The 23595-nt window shown below is 39.2% G+C and overlaps 1 protein-coding gene across 2 annotated transcripts in view; it reads right to left on the reverse strand.

Annotated features, from left to right (window-relative positions):
* The window catches only part of LOC148500833 (cadherin-8), a 434715-nt gene that overhangs the window by 134845 nt on the left and 276275 nt on the right, over positions 1–23595 (reverse strand). For both annotated transcript variants that reach the window (XM_088451277.1, XM_088451278.1), the window contains one exon: positions 15150–15317. In XM_088451277.1, coding sequence (XP_088307403.1) covers positions 15150–15317 — 168 coding nt within the window. The remainder of the gene's footprint in view (positions 1–15149; positions 15318–23595) is intronic.

Here is a 23595-nt window from a genome sequence, read left to right on the forward strand (position 1 = left end):
CCCCCTGGGGGTCCTGCCTATTTTTTCAGTACTAGGCCCCACAATTTTTGATGGCAGCTCTGGTGGTGGTTTATCACTCACCAGCCAATTGTCAATCAGCACATGAACCAGCGTCCCGGCACCTGCATGCGCTTTTCAAATGGAAACCAGGACTTGGATTTCCAGTTCGAGATTCAAAACAATGAAATAAAAAGTTTTTAAAGTAAAACAAATCTATTTTTTTTAAACAAATTTTTTAATTAAAATAAAATAAAAATAAATAAGTTTTATTATAATAATAAGGACAAAGGACAGTAACAGCACTTAGTATGGGTACGCAGTCATGAGGGCTACACTCACTATGTGTACTGTGAGTATGTCAACCTTACAATGCCAGTGCAGGGAAACGGCGTTTTACCCATACGGGTATGATCATTTTAAACTAGCCGCTTGCTGGATATTATAACTTTAAACCTGTCACTTTTCAGCATGTTTAAAGTTGTAACACCCGCATGGGTAAAATGATCTAAGGGGGATGTAATCAAAATGTCAACAATGCAAATCTAGACAATCATAAGGTTGACACCAAAATGTCGATGGTCATAATATTAACATGATCAAAATGCTGACAAACAAATTGTTAACATAGACATGAGGATGACATGGTCGACAATCAAAATGTAGACACAATTAAAATGTATATAGTCATAATGTCAACTTAGATGAAAAAAAATAAAATAATGGAGACCAGTCATAATGGACACATGTACAAGATAGTGTCATACTGAGGGGAGAGCACTGTGCAAACACTGATCCTGTCATTTCAGTCACATTGTATGTACCTAGTAGTCATATCGAGATATATGTAGAACAGGGGTAAGCAACTTGTGGCATTCCAACTACTGTGGAACTACACATTCCACCACTGACTAGCTGTGCACATATCATGTGCAGTAGCGTTAATCCCCTTCCTAGTTGCAATAGATAAATAACAAGCAAAGCATGTAGACATGCCTATATTTTGACTGCAGGTTAAACTTTGTGCAGTTACGTCTATTTTGACTGTCAACATTTTGACCATGTTAATATTTTGATCATGTCTATATTGTCTACATTTTAACCCTGTCAACATTTTAACCTGTCTGTATATTAATTGTCTATATTATGTCCATGTCTACATTATGTCCATGTCAAAATTTTGACTGTCTACACATTGATTTTCGACATATACCTGTAAACTATGTCGACATTTTTGTTGTCTACATGAAATACTTGTCAACATTACGGTGTCTATATTATGACTGTCTATCTACTCAATGTCAACATAATTTACCACACCTACTCTTAAGAGCATTAAACCCACGTTGGGATCCCGTCGTTGGCATACTGAGGTTGACATGCTCAATGTGCACTGCACACATAGTTGGTGTTGGCCTCCCATACCTCACCCCTTGTAAGAATGTACTGTATATAAAGTGGGCAGGTATATGGTATATGTGTTGTATCTGTGCTTTTCCTACTTCTTGTAATAGCATCAAATTTAATTCACCTACATTTTATGTACTACCACTTTTACATTTCTACTTTGATCACTGTATATATTTTTAACATGTAAGAAATTTGCATATATTGTTTAGTATATACACTGCTCAAAAAAATACAGGGAATACTTAAACAACACAATGTAACTCCTAGTCATTCACACTTCTGTGAAATCAAACTGTCCACTTAGGAAGCAACATTGATTGACAAACAATTTCACATGCTGTTGTGCAAATGGAATAGACAACAGGTGGAAATTATAGGCAATTAGCAAGACACCCCCAATAAAGGAGTGGTTCTGCAGGTGGTGACTACAGACCACTTCTCAGTTCCTATGCTTTTTGGCTGATGTTTTGGTCACTTTTGAATGCTGGCAGTGCTTTCACTCTAGTGGTAGAATGAGACGGAGTCTACAACCCACATAAGTGGCTCAGGTAGTGCAACTCATCCAGGATGGCACATCAATGGGAGCTGTGGCAAGAGGGTTTGCTGTGTCTGTCAGCGTTGTGTCCAGAGCATGGAGGCGCTACCAAGAGACAGGCCAGTACATCAGGAGATGTGGAGGAGGCCGTAGGAGGGCAACAACCCAGCAGCAGGACCGCTACCTCTACCTTTGTGCAAGGAGGAACAGAAAAAGCACTGCCAGAGCCCTGCAAAATGACCTCCAGCAGGCCACAAATGTGCATGTGTCTGCTCAAACAGTCAGAAACAGACTCCATGAGGGTGGTATGAGGGCCCGACGTCCACAGGTGGGGGTTGTGCTTACAGCCCAACACCATGCAGGACGTTTGGCATTTGCCAGAGAACACCAAGATTGGCAAATTCGCCACTGGCGCCCTGTGCTCTTCACAGATGAAAGCAGGTTCACACTGAGCACATGTGACAGACGTGACAGAGTCTGGAGATGTCAAGGAGAACGTTCTGCTGCCTGCAACATCCTCCAGCATGACCGGTTTGGTAGTGGGTCAGTAATGGTTTGGGGTAGCATTTCTTTGGGGGGCCACACAGTCCTCCATGTGCTCGCTAGAGGTAGCCTGACTGCCATTAGGTACCGAGATGAGATCATCTGGGACGTCATGTCTCGCTCCATCCACCAACACCACATTGCACCACAGACTGTCCAGGAGTTGGTAGATGCTTTAGTCCAGGTCTGGGAGGAGATCCCTCAGGAGTCCATCCGCCACCTCATCAAGAGCATGCCCAGGCATTGTAGGGAGGTCATACAGGCACGTGGAGGCCACACACACTACTGAGCCTCAGTTTTACTTGTTTTAAGGACATTACATCAAAGTTGGAGCAGCCTGTAGTGTGTTTTTCCACTTTAATTTTGAATGTGGCTCCAAAACCAGACCTCCATGGGTTAATAAATTTGATTTCCAATGATAATTTTTGTGTGATTTTGTTGTCAGCACATTCAACTATGTAAAGAACAAAGTATTTAATAAGAATATTTCATTAATTCAGATCTAGGATGTGTTATTTTAGTCTTCCCTTTATTTTTTTGAGCAGTGTACATCTGTGTGAGTGTGTGTGTTATTGTAATTGCATTTATGCTTATAGGTGTTTCTTTATCTTTCTAACTGTTGGAATAAACTGTAGCGTTCCTAAGTTACAAATCTGCCCCTCACTGCATGTTGTTAGGTTTATATAGAGCTTATTCTCATTTGGGAGAAACTGATTTAAAATTAAAACAGGGAGTTTGCACAAATTTTGAAGATATTGTACGACTCACTCTACAGAAATATCTGTGTAATGTATCCTGCAAACTAATGGATTAAAATAGCCCCAGTGGATCCCAGCTACTTAATAAGAACGTTCAATGTGCTTTTGGGTAAACATTACAATATCTTGTGAAATGGCTTTAAAGCAATTTGCTGGAGAACTCGCAAGAACAGAACAAGTTCATCTTTTTTGATTCCTAAAACCCAAGAGGATAAAGTAGGCTGACAATGTAATCATGGATTCACTTTCCTGTCCTGCAAGGAATCAACACTGCTGAATTTTGTTGGACTGAATGTTCTCACAAATTTGCTTGGGGGAGTAAGCAATGCTAACTGTGGTTCTCTGATACATTTAATCTGTTTATATCTGTCTTGCTGTCTGTCTATCTATCTACATTATCTATCTATCTATCTATTATATATCTATCTATCACAACTATATATCTATCTAATATCTATCTATCTATCTCATATCTATATATCTATCTATCTCATATCTATATATCTATCTCATATCTATCTATCTCATATCTATCTAACTCATATATATCTATCAATACATCTTTCTATCTATCTTTCTATCTATCTATCTATCTATCTATCTATCTATCTATCTATCTCATGGTTGCCTACTATCTATCTAATATCTATCTATCTCATATATATCTATCTATCTCATATCTATCTATCTATCTATCTTATATCTATCTATCTATCTATCTATCTATCTATCTATCTCATATCTATATATCTATCTATCTCATATCTATCTCATATCTATCTCATATCTATCTATCTATCTATCTATCTTTCTATCTCATGGTTGCCTACTCTACCAGTTCAGCTGGGAGCCTTCCGAAAATCTGGTGCCACTCCCTGCCCCCCCGGAAGAGAAGGAAACTCTCCCGGATTGGTCGCTGCCTGCCACTGACCCCCACCCCAGTCGCACCCACTTATCGTGCTAAAGTGAGCGGTCCAGGGGGCATATGATGTGATTCACACTGAAACATGTCATTGTAGCCCTGTTCCCTGCTTTACAATGTCGGTAATATCGGCATTGGAAAATGGGGTGGGGCACAATGACTGAATCACGCTGCCACGCCCCCGCACCACCCGCTTACGCTGCCACCACACCCCCTGCTACACTGACCTGGCTGCCTAGTCTCGAAGCCAGAAAGTCGGTAAGTATGATCTCTCTCTCTCTCTCTGTCTGTATATATATATATATTTATATATATCTATAAATCATCTATCTATCTATCTATCTATCTATCTATCTATCTATCTATCTATCTATCTATCTATCTATCTATCTATCTATCCCACTGACTTTCATTTTCATAATGATATCAGTTGAGTGTATTGCATTGAGCAGAATTTGAGTAAAATGTTGTCAGACAGGAGGCTTTATTTATTATTAACAGCAAAAAAAACCTCTTTTTGTCAAGGGGTTACCGCCAGCCATAAGAATTGGCAGGTTTCTACAGTGATATTTTCCTTTTTATAATGGAAAACTATTTAATAAGGATTACTGCAGTGCAAGTACCTCTGCAATCCTTGCTCTGTTACCAGCATCTCCAAATAAATGGATGAAAATGTAAATCGATAAACAGATTGAAAATGGGATTAATGGCCCACACCATATATTTATAATAAACATGTTCGATTTTGAGTAACCACATTTTACTGTATTTCAAGATTTAAAATGAGGCATATATCATAAAACACTTGACTATATATTAGCATTTAATCCTAAATCTATGTAATGTTGTGTATATTTCTTTTAATTAAGTAAGAATAAAAAGAGCATTAACAAATGAAATTTATATTTTTCTATGTTTTTGTAACATGCTCAAAAAAGGTTTACGGAGAGTGCCAATATCAACAGCACTTTATGGACATTTTAAAAAATAGTACAATAAAAATAATGTAAAGTGAATCATACTGTAATACATTATGATAATACAGTATGCAATTTAATTTAGATACTTTGAATTGAAAATAACAGCTTTAAGGGCATATACTACATTTTAATTGGGGTATTTCATCATTCCAGATTCTGTCTACCTAAAACTAATACATTATACAGTGTTTGGCAGGTTCATAGCACACATATAATAGAAATTCTTAGATATTAAGGTGGACTAAACCTGAAATATAATTTTATATAATGTGCTATAAAGTAAGGTAAAATTAACTGTTGTACTCATTGAATGTAAAAAAATGTGTCCATGTAGAAGATCCTTTTAGAATAATTTTTAGCTCACTACATGCTGCCGTTTTCCCTTAAAGTTTTTTTTCCCATGCCTCAAGTCACTGATTTGGGTCATATGTTTTTACCTATTTTCAATATTTACATAATATATTTATAGAAAGACAATCACTTTAAAAGCTATTGTTATGGCAGCCAGTGATTAGAAAAAAAACTGAGATCATAATGTCAACTTCATTTTAATCTATACGTTGTCCGCAGCTTTGCCTGCATTAAAGTCGCTTTTGCTACCATGTTTTTTTTTTTCTCCCTGGCTGACCTGGGCCATTGCCAGGCCCCCAAATACGCCTGGGCCCAGGTAATCCCACCCCATCTTGGCCTTTGTGGTTGAGGTCACCTAGGCAACCCATTACTGAAGGTCTGTCAGCTGCCACTGACAGATGGCAAGCAATACATACTGGGGCCAAGAACTGACAATTGGTTACTTGCATGGTAGTTAGTGCATACAATGTGCATAAGAACCTAATAGAAAAGCTGAACATGGACTTTCTGCTCCTACGATGTACTGTGTTACAACAGCAGTGAGAAGAAAATGTGTTTGAGGTGAGGGATGGGGTATGTGTTACAACAGAGGTAAGGGAGGTGCATGTGTTACTACAGGTGTAAGCGGTGGTAATGTCTTTCTATAGAGGTGTGGTAGGAGAATGTGTTACAACAGCAGTGAGAGGGGAATCTGTTACTATGGAGGTGAGAGAGCAGAATGTGTTTCTACACAGGTATGGTAAGGGAATGTATTACTGCACAGGTGAGGGAGGGGAATATCATATGTGTTACTACAGAAGGGACTGTGTTACAACATGGGCCAGGGAGGGGAATGTGTTACTTTAGGGGTGAGCTGGGGTAATGTGTTACTATAGAGGTGAGGGAAGGGAATGTGTTTTTCAAGAGGTGAGGAAGGGGAATATGTTACTCCAGAGGTGAGGAAGAGTAATGTGTGACTACACGGGTGAGTGGGGGGAATGTGTTACTACAGGTGTAATGGAGGGATTGCGTTAGTACAAAGGTGAAGAAGGGTGATGTCTTACTATAGCATTGAGGAAGAGGATGCATCACAGTTGAAGTGAGTCCCAGCTTGGATCAATTTGGGGGTTTCTGATAAGAACCGAGTCCCAGCTTGGGTCTACCCGTAATTTTATATTGTATTGCATGTAATCAGATCCAAATGTCATGATTTTAGCTGTTTTTAGCAATTTTAAAGAAATTCTAAAACCAAAACAAAACATTTGAGATTGGTTTTACCAATACCAAAACATGGGGGTCTATGCACATCTCTAGTTTATACAGTGTGTATATAGTCTTTCAATACTATGCACAAATATCAATTGTATGGTATCCAGTACATAAACCCTTACCTAAAATATAAAAATTAGTATAGTCTATTATTGATATCTGCTGTGTTCTTCTACCCCATATTTTAAAATTCCAGTAGAAGAAGCTCTGGTGACATGAAAGCTCCACAGCTGTATTTATCAGCCTCTGACTGTCACGTTATGGCATGCCAAAAATGCCATTGAAAATACACAATGGTTAAAAAAAAAATCAATGCATTTCTATGTGTCTCTTTTGAAATACCATAGATACTGCAGTTATGTGTTTTCAGAGTGGTTTTGAAATCAAGCAGTCTGCACTGGTGTTTCTAAACAATCACTTTAGGGCACAGATTCCACTGTAAAACAAAACTCGAAATATTTCTATAGAAAGGATTTATGTAGCTAAAAGCCATGCATTGCATTACAATATACTGTATGTCTTTCTTTCTAAAAAATCAATTCTCCTTTGTGAATTGAATATATGTGCAAAATATTGAAGACAATCTCTGCTGGAAGTAAAACCATTTTAACCTAGCCCAGCATGACATAGATTGAAGCCCTAGTGGGAAAAATAGATTTTGAACTGGAGATCATTAGTTTATTACGTTTAAACTTGTTTTGTTTTCTTTACCTCATTTGTATATATTGTACGAGCTTTCTTTTATCTGTTGTGTTAAATGATCTTAACTTGTAAATATGCAAACAGTACTAGAACTCTTAGCACATGTTCTCCCCTCACAGTCTTCCCACAGAAACAAATTAGTATCTACACTTCTCACTGGAAAGACACTAAGATTTGGAAAATTCACAAATAACTTCACAAAATGATCATGATTAGTACTGTTGGGTTTTGCACAGGGCAAAGTTACTGCCTCAAAGGTATCGCTACAAACTATAAGTAATTTGAAATGTAACTGTATATATTTCGTCTTTTTACGTATCCTGGAAATACAAAATAGCATGGCTTGCACATTGTTGTTAACATTTTTTATTCTGCTGCCTGGTGGAAAAATAAGCAACATTGTTTATAACCTATCCACTTATGAGCTGGATATTTTATGTAATCTATATTTATTCTGTTTGCCAACGGTAGTAATTAGTGATTTCAGAACCCAGAATGTGCCTTTGACACTGCCACCTATATTTATTTCTTTACAATGCCTACACCATCTTGTTGCCACCATGTTTTAGCTTTGCGGAAAATAGCTAACCATTTGTGCTCTAGTGAAAATGTTAAATCTTGCTTTTAACCATAAGAAAGATAATAATAATAATAATAATAATAATAATAATAATAATAATAATAATAATAAGAGATGTGCAGGCTAAGTTTGGGTTTTCCTGCCAAGCTGTGATTTTTCCCGCCAAAAATATGGTCTCGGAAAGAGGCAAAATGTCATCTTTCATAGACAAACATCACCTTTCATTGACAAAGCTTGGCGGGAAAATCCGAACGGAGTCTGCACATCTCTAATAATAACATATGTAAATCATATTAGTAGCAGTTTGAAGATATGAAATTAAACAAAATAATTCCAGTAGTTTTTCCAGGATACTTTAATTAACAACTAAGTACCAATGATCTTTGAAACTAATATTAATTATCAATTGCAGGATATGAATTTAACCACTTCAAGATTAGAGGAGTTTTACAAGATGTGTTTTAATTGTTTGATATTGCTATGTTTTCCAGGACATATAAGGGTCCTATTGGTAACATACTGCTTTTTCACCTAAGACCCAGGATAGACCCCTTTTCCACTGGGAATAAACCAGATCGGCGCCATTCACACTGCAAATGGTTGAATTGGAACACTTCTCCCGGCACTTGGAGATTCTGAGAAACCCAGAAGTCCCCATGCTGTAAACGGGACCTGGGTCGGATGACCCAGTTTACCCGTTTACACTGCAGGGTTGCACTGGTCGTTCCTGGATTGGATTGCCGGGTCACTTGACCCGGGAATCCAACCCTTGCACCTTTTATACCTAGCAGCAACCTGGTTTAACCCTGCAATAACACGGGTTTTAGCGGTGGTGTAAAAGGGGTATAATTTAAATAGATAAGGTTTTAGTATGTCTTTGACTATAATCACAGAAGTAATCACAGAATAAAAATCAAACTTTTAAATACGTCACCCTTATTATTATTAATAATACGTTAAATACAAACTGGATCTATCACAGGGGCAGAACTATGGGACACAATGGTGGCCCCTGCCGCCGGGCTCCAGCACTGAAGGGGCATCTTCTTCATTGCCCACAATATATTTACCCACTTAGGGCAGTAGTAGCAGCTGAGTCTGGTGGGACAGATCTTTGGTAGAGCAACTTCCCGGCATGGAATGCAGTCAGCAGTAGACTGGGCATTTTGTGATTTGTAGTCCCACCACGGTGGCAGTCTTACAGTATATTGATTTAAATTCCTCAAAGCCACTACATCGATTTTCCCATCCATCAGGGGTATCAGGAGGGTTTTTCGCCTCCAACAGAAGGATTCTGAGCCTCATGCTAATTGCGCCATACAGGTCACTATCTTGAGGTGACTAATGAATACAGATGTGTCCACATACATCTATCCTCCATGCAACACATAACGTGTGAGCGCAGAATGACTCGGTAGCACCGAGCATATTTTTGTGCAAATTTTTCCCTGCAAATTCATATTATAATCACAACGATGCAACTAGGACACACAAGCAGCTCCTGCTGATTAAAATGTTATGCGGAATGTCTATATTCTATGTGCAACTGTGGGCATATCTACATGCAAAATGCTACATTACAGTGTCAGCAAGGATGGGGGGTGAGGGGGGCATCAAATTATAACTTGCATCCGGGCATCTGGGATGAATTTATCCCTTATTGTAGCCAAACCCTCCCCACCCCCTAACTCTAATCCTCCCCATTAGTGCGTAAAACCTAACCCTCCCCACTTAGTGCCTAACCCTATACCCCCCTCAGTGTTGCCTAACCCTAACCCTCCCCCCTAGGGGTGCCTAACTCTAGCCTCCCCCCCAAAAAAACTAACTCTAACCCCGCTGTGCTCCCTAAACCTAACACCCCCCGGACTTACCTCATTTAACTTGGCATCCTTCGGCGTTCAGGCATCGGGATTAAGATGGGCTTCGGTATTTCGATGCCTATCTTAAGTCCTTTGTTGGGATTCTCCTGTTGGTATTGAGACCGGCGGCATCACAGCCGCCGGTCTCATAACTACATCCCAAATAGGGGGATGGGATCCACACAAGTCTACCACAATTACATTTGTCCTACTATACATACTTTGAACTACAGAAAATGCTCATTTTTCCCGTAAGCCCAGTTGCACACATCTATTCTACTGCACCACCTTTATCCATGCTCTTGGTTAAATAGCCGTAATCAACCTATTTACACCAGCCCTATACTTGGTGCAAGATAACAATGCTTCTCTGCATTGAGTCAACTCAGTCTAGTCCACAATTTAGCCTGCTTCTCCTTACTAAACAGCCAAGGTGAGAATGCCCCATTATCACCCAGTTATGCCCATTCAGCCACAAGTGGAGGTGTGTATGATAAGCTTACAACTTGGATTTTCCCATAGAGGAATATGCTCGACTATGGATCTTGCAAAGTGCTAAACATCACAAGAGCGATTCTTGCGTGCATCTCTGAAAAGACGCCAGGGTCAGGAGAGCCTGATTACACAGACTAGTATATACCCTCAGGCAATTTCAACCTTCAGGCAGTTGCTTTTATTGTCCTGTGAAGAATAGATCACAGTGTTATACATAAATTAAGATGCCCTAGGTTGCAATGGAGCATTCATCTGTTTACAATTACAAAAAAAATGCTTACGCTGCAAGGACTGGATTAAAGTCATTCTAACCAATATAGATGTGCCCTCACTTAATTATCCTTCTTACTGGACTTAGTTAGAGCAGCATTAATGGATACAAGTGATAAGGTGTAAATAAGTGAAGACATATCTGAACATTATTTTTAGATCACTACTGACTCTCTGGGTCCGATTCAGCAAGGAATGCAGTTGCTTATACGCACGCAATCGGCTGATTGTTGCGTTCTGCGCATGTGTATGCATCGCAGTGGGCAAACTAGCTACTGTGATCGGGACTGTGATTGCAGAGGCTACGCAGACCCATCGCACAGTGATTGACAGAAGTGCCGTTTCTGGGTGGTGCCGAGGGGTGGTCGGGAAAGGCAGGCGTGCCAGTGCATTTGAATGCCGTTGCAGGGCATGCATAAATTATCCACTGCGATACCATACACAGCCTGAGGCCTCATAGCATGCGCTGAAGTTAGTAATTCTGAGTGAGGTCTGACCTTCATTAACTGTGCGTATGGGTCCGATGTTATTTGATTGTACCGATGTTTTTGCAGTCTTACTAACCATGAGGAATATGAATGTAGGTGAAGTGGGCGTCCTTATGTGGTGGTGTGGTGGGCATTGCGATCACTATGGATTAGCATATTATTGCAGTTGAACTGCGTACGTACGCTACATTGCGATCCGTAATGAATCAGGCCTTCTATCAGTAGTCTACGTTAAATAGCTGAACGTGTCTGTAAAGGTCTTTATACAGCATCTATGGTATTAATACTCTCAGAAAAATTCTTAATTATGTCTACTTGATACTTTTTAAAATAATATTGAAAATCACACATAACACATTATATCCCATTCCCCCTGGAAATATCCATGATTAAGGGGTCTATTCATTATTTTAGTTATCGGGGTCCAATAATTACCATTTTATCTCGCTGCGAGCGATGGAGCAATTCATAATTGATTTGATTCGAAAATCAGCTGTCTCCTCGAACGCTTTCACTGCTCCTTTTGGAGCAGTGACACAAGTGTGCATGCGTGACCTACAGGTCATGCATGCACACAAGAGCCCCGACATCCGGGGAATGCTCCCGCAGTCAAGCTCTGGAAATATTATATTTTGAGCTTGATGAATTCTGTCCCCATACTAGTGTATGGTGATATCTCCTGCTTTACCTTCTTGATGAATGGCCCGGTAACTTCATTTTGGAGAAATTAAGTGAAGATGAATAGGCCCTTAAGTAATATAAAAGTATGATTTATAATGACCCTGTTAGTCTATATATATTGTGACAGTGTTAACCCTACAATGTGTATTACTATCAAGGCAGGCTCCAGGTGGTAATAGTTGGCGGCCTTTGTTCCCCCTGCACAATACGAAGCCGTGCGCATCTGAAAAGGGGGAGTGGCATAATTTCCATAGACCATGCCCCATAAGACATAATTCTGGGGCATGCCCGTATGCACGCCTCCCATTTTACGTCTTGCTGGGGGTGAGCCCAGCACTCCATCTGCAGCTGGGCAGCCACCAGCCATCTCCCTGCACTGAATGGATGTCACATTCAGCTTCACTGAAGCAGCGCTTCAGCGGTGTGTGTTCCCAACCTCCAACCGCTTATGGGGCACTTCGGCTCGTGGGTGGAACAGCAGTACAGTACCCGAAAAACAGAACTGTCCCGCTCATATCGAGACAGTTGGAAAGATTGCGCCCTCTATTGGGTGGCGCTCCTGTTTGACCGCACTGGTCGACGCCCCAAGAGTTGGCCCTGATTACTATTAAACAATGTTTCATTTGGATAGTGCTTTATTCCATTGGTTTTAGAATATGTCATAATTTTAACCCTTAAATTGCATAGCATGGGGGGAATCTGCAATCTTCTTTTTTATTATTATTAGTACAACCTAAAGCTTTGAACAAACAAAGCTTTTTCACCGGTCACTATTCTCCACATACTGTATGGCTCCTCAGATCTTCTGTTGCCGTATGAAATAAGACATGACAGTATGCAGACATATGCCAGCTTTTGTGGTCTGTATATCGCTAATCCATGGGGTTAATTCAGAGATGGACGCTATTGTGGCAGCTGATGTGTCTTTGTACACAGTAGCTGTGTGACTATATGTAAAGGCCACAGAAGACATCTTGTGTAAAACAGATGCCTCGTGCCGGCTTCCCTGATCAGAAGACGCAGCATCGGATCACATGCGTGAACATCGGACATCTTCATAACCCTCAGGTTACTCTGGATGTCTGAGTAAATCTAAACATGCTGCCACTGGCTTCGGAACACTATGATACAGGGCTGACATGCCCCCATTTTCTGGAACAATCAACATCGCCGCCACCAAACACCAGCAGCACATCAATCATGCAGCATTTTTGGGGCACTGCGACCAACATCGGAGAAACAGTTCTGTACATGTGCAGTGTGGCTCCTTCGCAGATCTACAAACATCGGAGATAAACGTGAATTTCAAATTTATTTAATCTCTGAATTAGGCCCCATGACATGATCATGATCACAAAGTGAATAATCTAGTGATCTAATGGCTTCATATGGGATGTGTAAATAAAGTCTACCTAGAGAGATGCAGAAAATAAAGCATTATGCTTTCTATATTTCTAGGGAACCAAACTTATGAAAATGAATGCAGGCCTCTAACACAGCTTGGAACATAACCAATTCACCTTGAACCAATCAGTTGAAAACAGTTTTTCGAAATCCAGAGTTTTTCTCACTCACTATAAAAACAGCCTCTTTGAATTACACGGTAAAGGGCCTGAACACTTCAGATATGGAAATACTATCCGTCTCGAGTATGTTAATATTTGTTGTACAAAGGACTGTTTGCACAGACCCTGCAGCATTTATCATACCCCAAAGTAGTATTTAAAATGACTGCATCCTTTGTCTGCCAAGCAAATGAATATTTATAAAGGTACTGAAGTGAAAATATCAAAGTGTTATGATGACCACAAAATCCTGGTATCTCTTGTCTGTGAGATTGGGGGTAGGTAAGTTGAGTGTTTCTAAGAAATAAATGTAATTCAGATGTGAGAGTTGTGTGAATACAATTTGGAGAATGTGGAACAGGGTCAGGTATACCACCTCTGCTTCCTAGATCACATGGTCTCTGTGATGTAAGAAGCTCATAGGATTGTTTTATATTCCAATGTATCTTATTTTATATTTTTTAGAGTGCTTTCCTTACTGCCTATGGTGCTGACTAGCATTTAGCTACAAGTAACAGTTTGACTGCAGATGTTCAAAACTAAGTGGGTACTGTATCTAGGGTGAGAGTAGACAGAAAGTTGCAAATTGGGAAAATGCGGAATTTAACCAGAACAGTGTCAGAATATTCCTGGTCACAGCACCCCCTGGCCATAGCCATTAAGGCACACCACAACCACATGGGGTTTGGGGTCAGAAGAGCTGGTCTGTAGGACAGTGGAGAACTGAGCTCTCCAGAAGATGAGTCGATTAATTTCCACCAGGGAAACTGTTAAGTGGAAGGGAAGACTTTATTACCTGCCAGGTGGAGTAGGGAAGGCTTGCCTTTTATTTTGATGAAGTGTATAATTTAATTTACTACAATTTGTATTCCTTCATATTAAAGAGCACCTAACTGCCCAGAGGGAGAGCTCTTATATGTAATCACACAAATTTTTTCCCAACTGGGCTACTGACGGCACTGCAAGATTTGGTGCTGTCTAATGAGAGGACATTTAGGTAATAGTGATCACAACATGGCAACAATTGACTTAAGTTTCAATAAAAAATGTTATACGGATGTTAAAGCATTTATGAATTCTTGAAGGGCAAAAGTTAATCAGCTCAGAAAAACCTGTAGATCGGGTATGTGTACTTTGAGATGAAAATACAAAGACCAAATGGGAGACTGCAGAAAATATCATAAACAAATATTATATGTACATATGGTATAGAAACAACTTTTCTAGAAACAAAAACCAACCCATGTTGTGTACATAAACTGAAATGAAAAAGAAAAAATCTGTTACAATTAGATGGGAATGGGAATTTTTTAAGGGAATACATGGAAGGTAGTAAATAAAGTAAACAGAATACAAAAATATACTGCTACAGTATAAATACCAAGACCAATCACAAAACATTTTTTAAGTACATACAATCCTGAAAAAAAGCAGACAGTTTGGGTTTTCTTGGGGGGGAATGCAATTTCCAAAGCTGGGATGTGGCATGCTTCTTTGATCATACGTCTGTCTAAGTAGGAAAAATGAGCCTTTCCTGAAATGAAGATAACTCACAACAGTGAGATACTTCATACAGCTTGAGAACCGCAGCTCTAGGCCATCTACTGCTGCAGTATGTTAAGATCAGCCAGCAAGAATTAATCATCCGTTAATGTACACATCCGCTGCCGACAGCAGTGACAGCTATTTTACGATATTACAATGTGTTCTAATATGCTTAGAATAATTAATAAACCAAGAAGAGTGTCATTTTATCTGTACTTACTCATTGCAAACTTTGGAGGGTTGTCGTTGACATCAGTGAGAGTCACAGTGACGGTTGTTGTTCCAGAGAGTCCACCCATGTGTCCACCCATGTCCTTGGCTTGAATGACAACAAGATATTCCTCTCTTGCTTCTCTATCCATGTTTGAAAGTGCTGTCTTAATGATTGCTACAGTAAGACAAAAGAAGAGTCTAGTAAATTAGTTGCCATTATTCATGGTACTAAGTAATGTATTCAGTCATAGAATTTGAGAACGCAAATGTCAATGGAAAACATAAACATTCCAAGTGGAAGAACCCCTAATATTCTATGCAGAGGGGATAGTTGCACTAAGGTATGAGGCTGAAGGAGAGACTCAGGCCCTCATTCAGAGGCGGTCGCAGGAAGCGATTGCTCTTTCTGAATGAGAGCAGCCGCTTCCTAGTTTTTAATGCGGCCTCCTGGTCGCTAGCTAAGCTGTGTGTTACCACCCACAGCTTATCGACCGACCAGGTTGATGGTCGTGATCTTGAACACCATCACGACCATCGGGGCTTGCGGCGAGACCCTCGGCAACCGCAAGCCCCAGGGAGCTTCCTGCTCTGATCAAGCAGGAAGCTCCCCACTGACATCACTGATGATGTCAGTGTGGCCACCCACAAAATGGTAGGCATTCCTTAAGGAACGCCTCTGTTTGTGAAACCACCCCCCCGCCCCACCTACAAAACTGGGTGAGCTGTCGATCAACTTCGACAGCCGCCCCTTTTGTAGAGAGCTCTGGAGTGAGTTTCTCTCTCGCTCCGGGGCTTGTGCACACGCAGTACGGCCGCAGCGGTGCGCAGGGCTAACCATCAACCCGGTTGCATGCGCATCGGCGCTTGCAACCGGGTCTGAATGAGACCCTCAATGCTCACTTTGAATTACAGTAAGGTATGTTACTGTCTATTATTTGATGAAAACTACGGTTGTGCTTATGGTTGGTCTCATGGAATCAGAGCCATTGATCAACTATCCATTATTGTTTATGTGTCACAATAAAACACCCGTTGTGTCTATGGTTAAAGGGAATATAAGCAAAAGAACATTTGTAAATAGCACATATTTGTTGTCATTTAACACATCGAGCAAACTCGCTGATGCCTGAAAGTCGGAGGTTATTAAATTTACCCCAAAGGGTATTATAAGATTTTTATACGTATGTTCATTTCAGTTTAAAATATATGGAGATTTATGCCTACATTACATTAGAGATACAGGTTTGACAGTGCTTACAACACATTGCATTCCTAAATACAAACTGATATCTATGGTTGGTGAAAGCATCTGCTTATTATTGCTTATACAGTTCTGGCAGACATTTGGAGGGTCTGTTCAGAGTTATATAATTTGCAGCTAAAAACAAATCTTTTAGGCAGCTTAGCTCATTGGTACCTCAAGTCCTTCTGTGTCTGACATCCCATATCTTTACCTCATGCCCGAAACTTACATATTAAGATGAAGACACTCTCATATAACAAATGCTGTCCCTACTACATTTCTTACGCCACCTTTATAAGTAATTGCTTATTCTGCAAGAGGCCATACCAAGCCGACTGTAACACCATACAGCTGGAAGGAAGAACAATGGTTTTATTGTAGTGTCCTAAGGGTAAATTTGCTAAGAATGGGTTTTGGTCGAGATTGCAATTTCGGGTGAGTTTAGACATTTTTTTCAACTCACAAATTTACTAAAGGCAAACTCGGGTGAGATGTCTCTCTTTTCACTGGTAAAACTCAGGTGAGATCACAAACTCGAATCAACTCACCATCAGCAAATACTCAGAAGTACTTTTTATGAAAAGGTGCAACTCGGGAATTTACTAAGAAATGGAATTACAATCTCGAGTGAGATTGTAGCAAACTTGCTGATAAATTGAAGTTTCAAACACTCAACCTTTTGAGCTGCGAGTCTGGCAGAAACATACTCAGATCAGTGTGATTTGTGTATATTTCTGCATTGATTCAGTATTGTAGTGGTTAATGTTTTAAAAACAAATTACGTAGGATCCCCCCCAAAATCATAACCAGCCCCGGACTGCTCAGCCAGTCCTGGTTCCTAAAATTACGGGGGAAAAAATGTGTAGGGTTCCCCTGTAATTTAGGAACTAGCACCTGGCTGCAGGGCCAGTCCTGGTATTAAATATAGTGGGGAAAAATGCGTAGGGGTCCCCCTATATTTAAAACCAACACTGGACCCAAACCGACCAGGGTGTAATGCCACAGCCAGAAGACCCTATCACTGGGTCTCCCCAGCCAAACCATTAATACCCCAAGCTGGTCAGCCCAAGCCAGGGATCTCAGGGAAGGTGGGGACCCCACAAAAAGGGATCCCCCCTATCCCGAAACCCCAGGCATAGGCTGAAGCCCGAGGCTCTTCCCTCTACCCAATGGCTCTGAGTATGGGGGTAATAATGATGTAAAATTAGTTCAAAACTATTATATTTTACAGTGGAACTAGAGGTGCCAGCATACCTGCCCTTTAGCACTTGTGGAAGTACAAGTGCCAGCAGGTGGCTGGCACCCGTACCCCCACTGTAAAATAAATAGTTAAAAAAACACAGTGCACACACACACCATCTAAAGTACAACTTTATAACATTCACCTACCTCATTTACTCACATACTTACCTGCTTCCAGTTGATCTGTCCACTTCTCCATGTAGAATCCAATGGGAGTACCTGGAATAAAGATTCCATACTCACCGTCATCCTCGTGCCGCTCTCCGTAGCATGCCCATACTTGGCAAAATAACTAAACTAGTGACCCGATCCAAGGCGGAAAGGTGTAAGTATATGTTGTCACATATACTTACACTACGCAAAATGACAGATGATCACTATCATCTGCATTGCCCATGGACTGCTAGTCAATCAGCGGCCACTTTACATGTGGGTCCCAGCCAATGAGCAGCCGCTACCTGTAAAGCGGCTGCTGACTGGCTTGCGGCCCGTCAGAAATAAAGATGGCAACGATCATCTGTCATGTGTACTGTGTTTTTTTAACTATTTATTTTACAGTGGGGGCACGGGTGCTGGCCACCTGCTTGCACTTGTCATTCCACAAGTGCCAAAGGGCAGGCATGCTGGCCCCTGTAGTTCCACTGTAAAATACAATACTTTTGAACTATTTTTACACCATTATTACCCCCATACTCACAGGCCAGGGACGCGAGAAAGAACCCTGGGCTTCATCCTAAGCCTGGGGTTTTGGGAGAGGGAGGCATTAAAACCTTGTCGGTTTGGGTTCGGTACTGGATTTAAATATAGGGGTCCCCAATGCATTTATTCCCCCTATATTTAAAACCAGGACTGGCCCTGCAGCCAGGTGCTGCTTCCTAAATTACGGGGGAATCCTACACTTTATTTTTTTATTTTGCTAATCAAGTTTAAAAAAAAAACTCGATCAGACTCGAATACTAGTAAATTTACCTCCTATAATCTAAAACTACCTCGATGGCAAAAATGTAATTAAATATTTTTATATTTTTTTTTGAAAAGGAAGAAAATATTTTAATGCCTTATAGTTTTTGACAGTTAACCTTGAACAGCTGCATTCTTATAAATATTGCTTCATCCTGCACTAAATGACAAATTCATTTTAAGGGCATAGAACCACATGGATATCCTTGTTTGAGGTTAACTTTTAGGTCAGGCGCCATAAATAAGCCTTTGAAGGCAACCTTTATCCAAAAGGACAGTACTGGTTTAACTGCTACTTTTTTTTACTACTTTCTTTTTAGATGGGTCAATATTTAAGCATATATCTGTATGCACAGATCAATTGTTGCCTCAATATGACACTCTGCTCAATCTAAATGTCTCACTTAAGACAAAACATTAATGTTCTAGAGTTATTAGATTTTGTAAAAAAAAAAAAAACAACAATATGGGATAATCTGAATTAAAATATTGGAATAGATACAGTAAGACTGTTTAGTGTAGCACCACCCGAAGCAATTTAATTTTGATGTGTAATATAGCTGCATGCAGAGTAGTAACAAACACTTCATTATGCAGAAAAAAGATCAATTTCTCATAATTTGCTTTTGGCGTTGTATATGCTCATTTATCAGCAAGCTGTTGATAAGGGCAGAATATGTATCTATGAATATACTTTGGGTTAAGGTAAACCATATGTAACTTGAAATTAATGAGCTGACTAAATGCAACATACATATAGATATATACAGACTGTATATATATATATATATATATATATATATATATATATATATATATATATATATATATGTGAGCAGAGTATATGCAGCACTCAGAGGCTTCAATAAGACACATGACACAAGTCTTCCTGTGGTCAACGTTTCAATGGCTATGCATTCTCATCAGGACCTTAAGAAAATGCACAGCCATTGAAACATTGACCACAGGAGGACTTATGTCATGTGTCTTATTGAAGCCACTGAGTGCTGCACATACTCTGCCCCTTTATTATACTGTAGCATTTCTACTTTGATATGCTGATGCTGGCAACGGGGTAAATATTATTTTTAACATTAGGGATTGCCAGACTTTTGGATTGCATATATATATATATATATATATATATATATATATATATATATATTGTATATATAGATCTAGCTTCCTCTCATATACTGATATTCAGGGACATAGTAGTAAATGTGCTGGTAAACATGATGCTTTATGTTGTTCTTGATAGTGTGTTCTATACCAAGATAATCAATATATAATACGGAACATTAAGTAAGGAACATTAGCCTGACGTATGTGTTGTATGTGTCCCTTTATATGATATACAATAAAACTTTTCAATGAAAATCAATTGAGAGAGAGATATAGAGAGAGAGAGAGAGAGAGAGAGAGAGATGTACATCATCATAATACAATAGTGTGAATAAGTCTTATTAATATCAGCTCAGTAAATATAAAATTAAAGCTTGCTTATCAATATGCCGAACAGGTCTCAGTTACTCCGTTCCAAATAGACAAATTCAAGTGTAATTCCACTTCTGGAATGTAAAGTGCACCAATCTATATGCTGGCATATTTTGTCACAGGATCTTTAGCAGTGGGATGGCTTGGTGCTAGGCACACTAAGTTTAAATTAGACGAACACTATAGACAAGGAAGAGATGTTTGTATTAAACTCCAATCAGACTTCTGGGGTTACATTTTTAAATTGAAACTGTGTGTAGAGGTCATCAAGCTTCCTCAAATAGTTTTTTTAATTCACAGAATTTATAATATTGAATTGCAAGTACGTAGTATTGTGGAGCATCACCAAATATAGTATAACAATGAGACAAACAAAAAACAAGAAAACCTAATTGCCTGAGGATTTAAAAATGCAAGGCAACAGCTATAGCCAATAGGCTGCAATCAGTGTTTAATGCCTTTATGCCTCTGTGTGTTGCAAATTGGAATGCTTATGTACACATTTACAACTTCTGGGGGAAGCACAGCCATATAGTGATTTATGTGTTATTAATTACTATTTTTTCAAATATTTATTATGGCAAAAGTTAAGCATAACCAATAACCCAATAAATAACTAGTATGATTATTAGCCTATAGGGGGCAGCCACCGAATGTGTTAAGGTCAATTAATAGAGTACACAGCAAAAACCAATATTATGTTAAATGCTATTAAAATAATAAAATAAATAAAACACAATTCTAGATGGGGCAGATAGTGTGAAAAAAATAAACATTGTATCCCTCCTGCCCCCAAGTCTATTGCTCAACTTGAAGGGAAATATAGTGTGATAAGTGTAAGCATTTTATCCCTCCTTCCCCCACATCTATTGCCTAACTTGACAAAGGTTAGACATTGCAAAAATAGTATGCTCTCAACCCATTAAAAATCTCTTTCATGCAAAATGAATGCTTTGTAAATTGAATTAGGCTTACATAATTAGAATTACACTGCATTGTTTTTTGCCACAAGGAAGCTGCTTTTTTAATAGCCAGCTGTTGGTGTTAATGGTGTCACTTTTATCAGAAGACTAGAAAGCTATAGCTATGTAACTCAACCACAACAAACAAACATTGGTGAAATTGTCATCACAGAGGCTAATGTGATGTAGGGGTTAGTAGATTATAAAAAAAATATTTTTCTGATCAACTTTATTATTATTATTACTATTATTATTATTATATTATTATTATTTTATTACTATTATTATTATTATTATTATTATTATTATTATTATTATTATTACAGTGCAGTTATGAATCTAAGCCAAACACCAGATTTACCTAGAAATGTTGTGTTTGGCTACTGGTATTTTTAAGCATTTTGAGAACGATAAGATGGTAGTTCTTGGTATTTAAACTGAATTTAGGGGTTCTGAGACAAACCAAGTCTGAGTTCTGAATCACTTTGAGGTGCCGAATGAACCGAGTCACAATTCAAACCTTCACGCAATTCGCATCTCAAGTTTTAAAACCAAACTCTGTCATGTCATTTTAGATATTTTTTTATTTTTTATTTAAAAATACAGATCCAAAACCAAAACACAAAGATGAATCCGGATCCAAACCCAAAACACAGGGGTCGGCACACATTTATAGTATCACCTAGGAAGGAAATTAAGTAGCTTAAAATATAAGGTGAGCAAATGAAGAAACTTGTCGAGTTGAGAAAATACTAGGATCATCGCTCCCTATAAGGGAGTCTGTTTGTGTGTTTATGGTTATGGAGGAAGGAATGAAGGCAGGAGATTGCATGTTCGGTTACATTTGACGTTTCTGCAGAATTGCTTTTTAGAGATGAAATGCAGAGATTTCTAGAATCGCTTTTCCGCTTTGAGTATGTAGGGTTACTATCAACAACACATGGTTCTTCTCCAAATTAATTGGATACTTTATCTGGCCTAGTAAGATTTCCCTTTCAAACATGAATGCATTATCTATTGCTAACCCAAGAACTCTCGGTGAAGACCCTAATATGACTCCCATGTCATTGATTATGTGTCCAAATGATCCTATTTTTTAAAATAATGAAAAAAAAAACATATGTACCACCATCTAATTAAATGTAAGTGTTTTGTATAATTTCCTCATTTTCCAGCATATAGTTTGTGAACGAGTGGAGCTTGTAGCCAGCAGTGAAATAATTGAAAGAAATACATTATTATATTAAAACAAACTTGTATGTCCTGAAGCTTGTTCTCGCTAGCAATCAGGGTCAAGGGTAGACAATAGTGAAGAACCTCTGATTAATGACATATATTCATCTCAAGGCCACTAGCTACAAATGAGATGGAGATATCTGACCTGCTAGTTGCATATATGTTTTCTTCTTCTTTTTTTTTATATTCATTTTTACAAATTTATAGAGGTTTTAAATATCATTTGTTTTCCTACTGTATATCTGTCTTTGCATAGGACCTAGCAATATTGTTTGCATTCCTATATGTCTAATATTAATGTCAAGAAAAAACATAATAATAGTCGTGTTGCATGGCTTCATCTGGCTTTTAGATTGGTGCTGCAAAATCTGCACAGACCATATCATGCAGGGTAGAGTCATTGGGCTAAATGTATTAGACTGCCAGTCGGTGCATGTTAAAGACTAAACCAACCAGCTCGCATTCTATTACATTTAGCCTATTGTGTCTGTTGCATGTTTCGCACACATGTAGTCGGTTTTCTCATGACAATTCTCTTCAATTTACAATGTTTCTATTATTTTATTCAGTTTAAGAAAACATCAGGTCATGTCAGTCTCACGGCAGGGGCTGGCTGGTAATTTTTAGCCAGAGGGGGCAAACACATGCTAGTGGCCTTGACTTTTCTACCAGCAAACTGAGACAGAAAAAAACTCTGTAATGGTTCACACTTAGCGATATAAATGAACAATTTGAACGATAACAATATCATTCATATCATTACCGTTCACATACCAATGACCAGCGCTGCGCGGGCACGTATGGATGACAGCGATATCGTCCATCGGCCGTTCATGCAGGCCAAACTGCTCGATACCATAGGGGCCAGCGATCGTTGATCACGGGTTGCTACGGTTGTTGCTGAGTTGGTGGTGTACTGGATGATCGATATCGATCATCCAGCACACCAGGGAGGGTGCAGGACGATCAGCCAGCAATATCGTATCACTGGTTGATCGCTCCGTGTGTACGCACCATATGTGAGATTTATGTAATGTGGTTTAAAAGCCATTTAACTATATTAAAAAGTATTATGTCAAAGAGTTATAAACAAACACAACACCTACCAGCACATTTGGCAAAGCAGAGAATATTCTAGTGACCTCTTTTCAGTATCCAATATACAGTGGTGTGAAAAAGTATTTGCCCCCCTTCTTGGTTTGTTCCATTTTTGCATTGATGGTGCTGCCTAGAAGGCTCAAGCTCAGCAACGTTATGTTTTCCGGAGTGTGATGCATATGGACGCATCACAGCCCCATAGAATTCTATGGGGC

The sequence above is a fragment of the Taudactylus pleione genome, unplaced genomic scaffold, assembly GCF_031769625.1.
Source record: "Taudactylus pleione unplaced genomic scaffold, aTauple2 ptg000545l, whole genome shotgun sequence".
Lineage (NCBI taxonomy): Eukaryota > Metazoa > Chordata > Amphibia > Anura > Myobatrachidae > Taudactylus > Taudactylus pleione.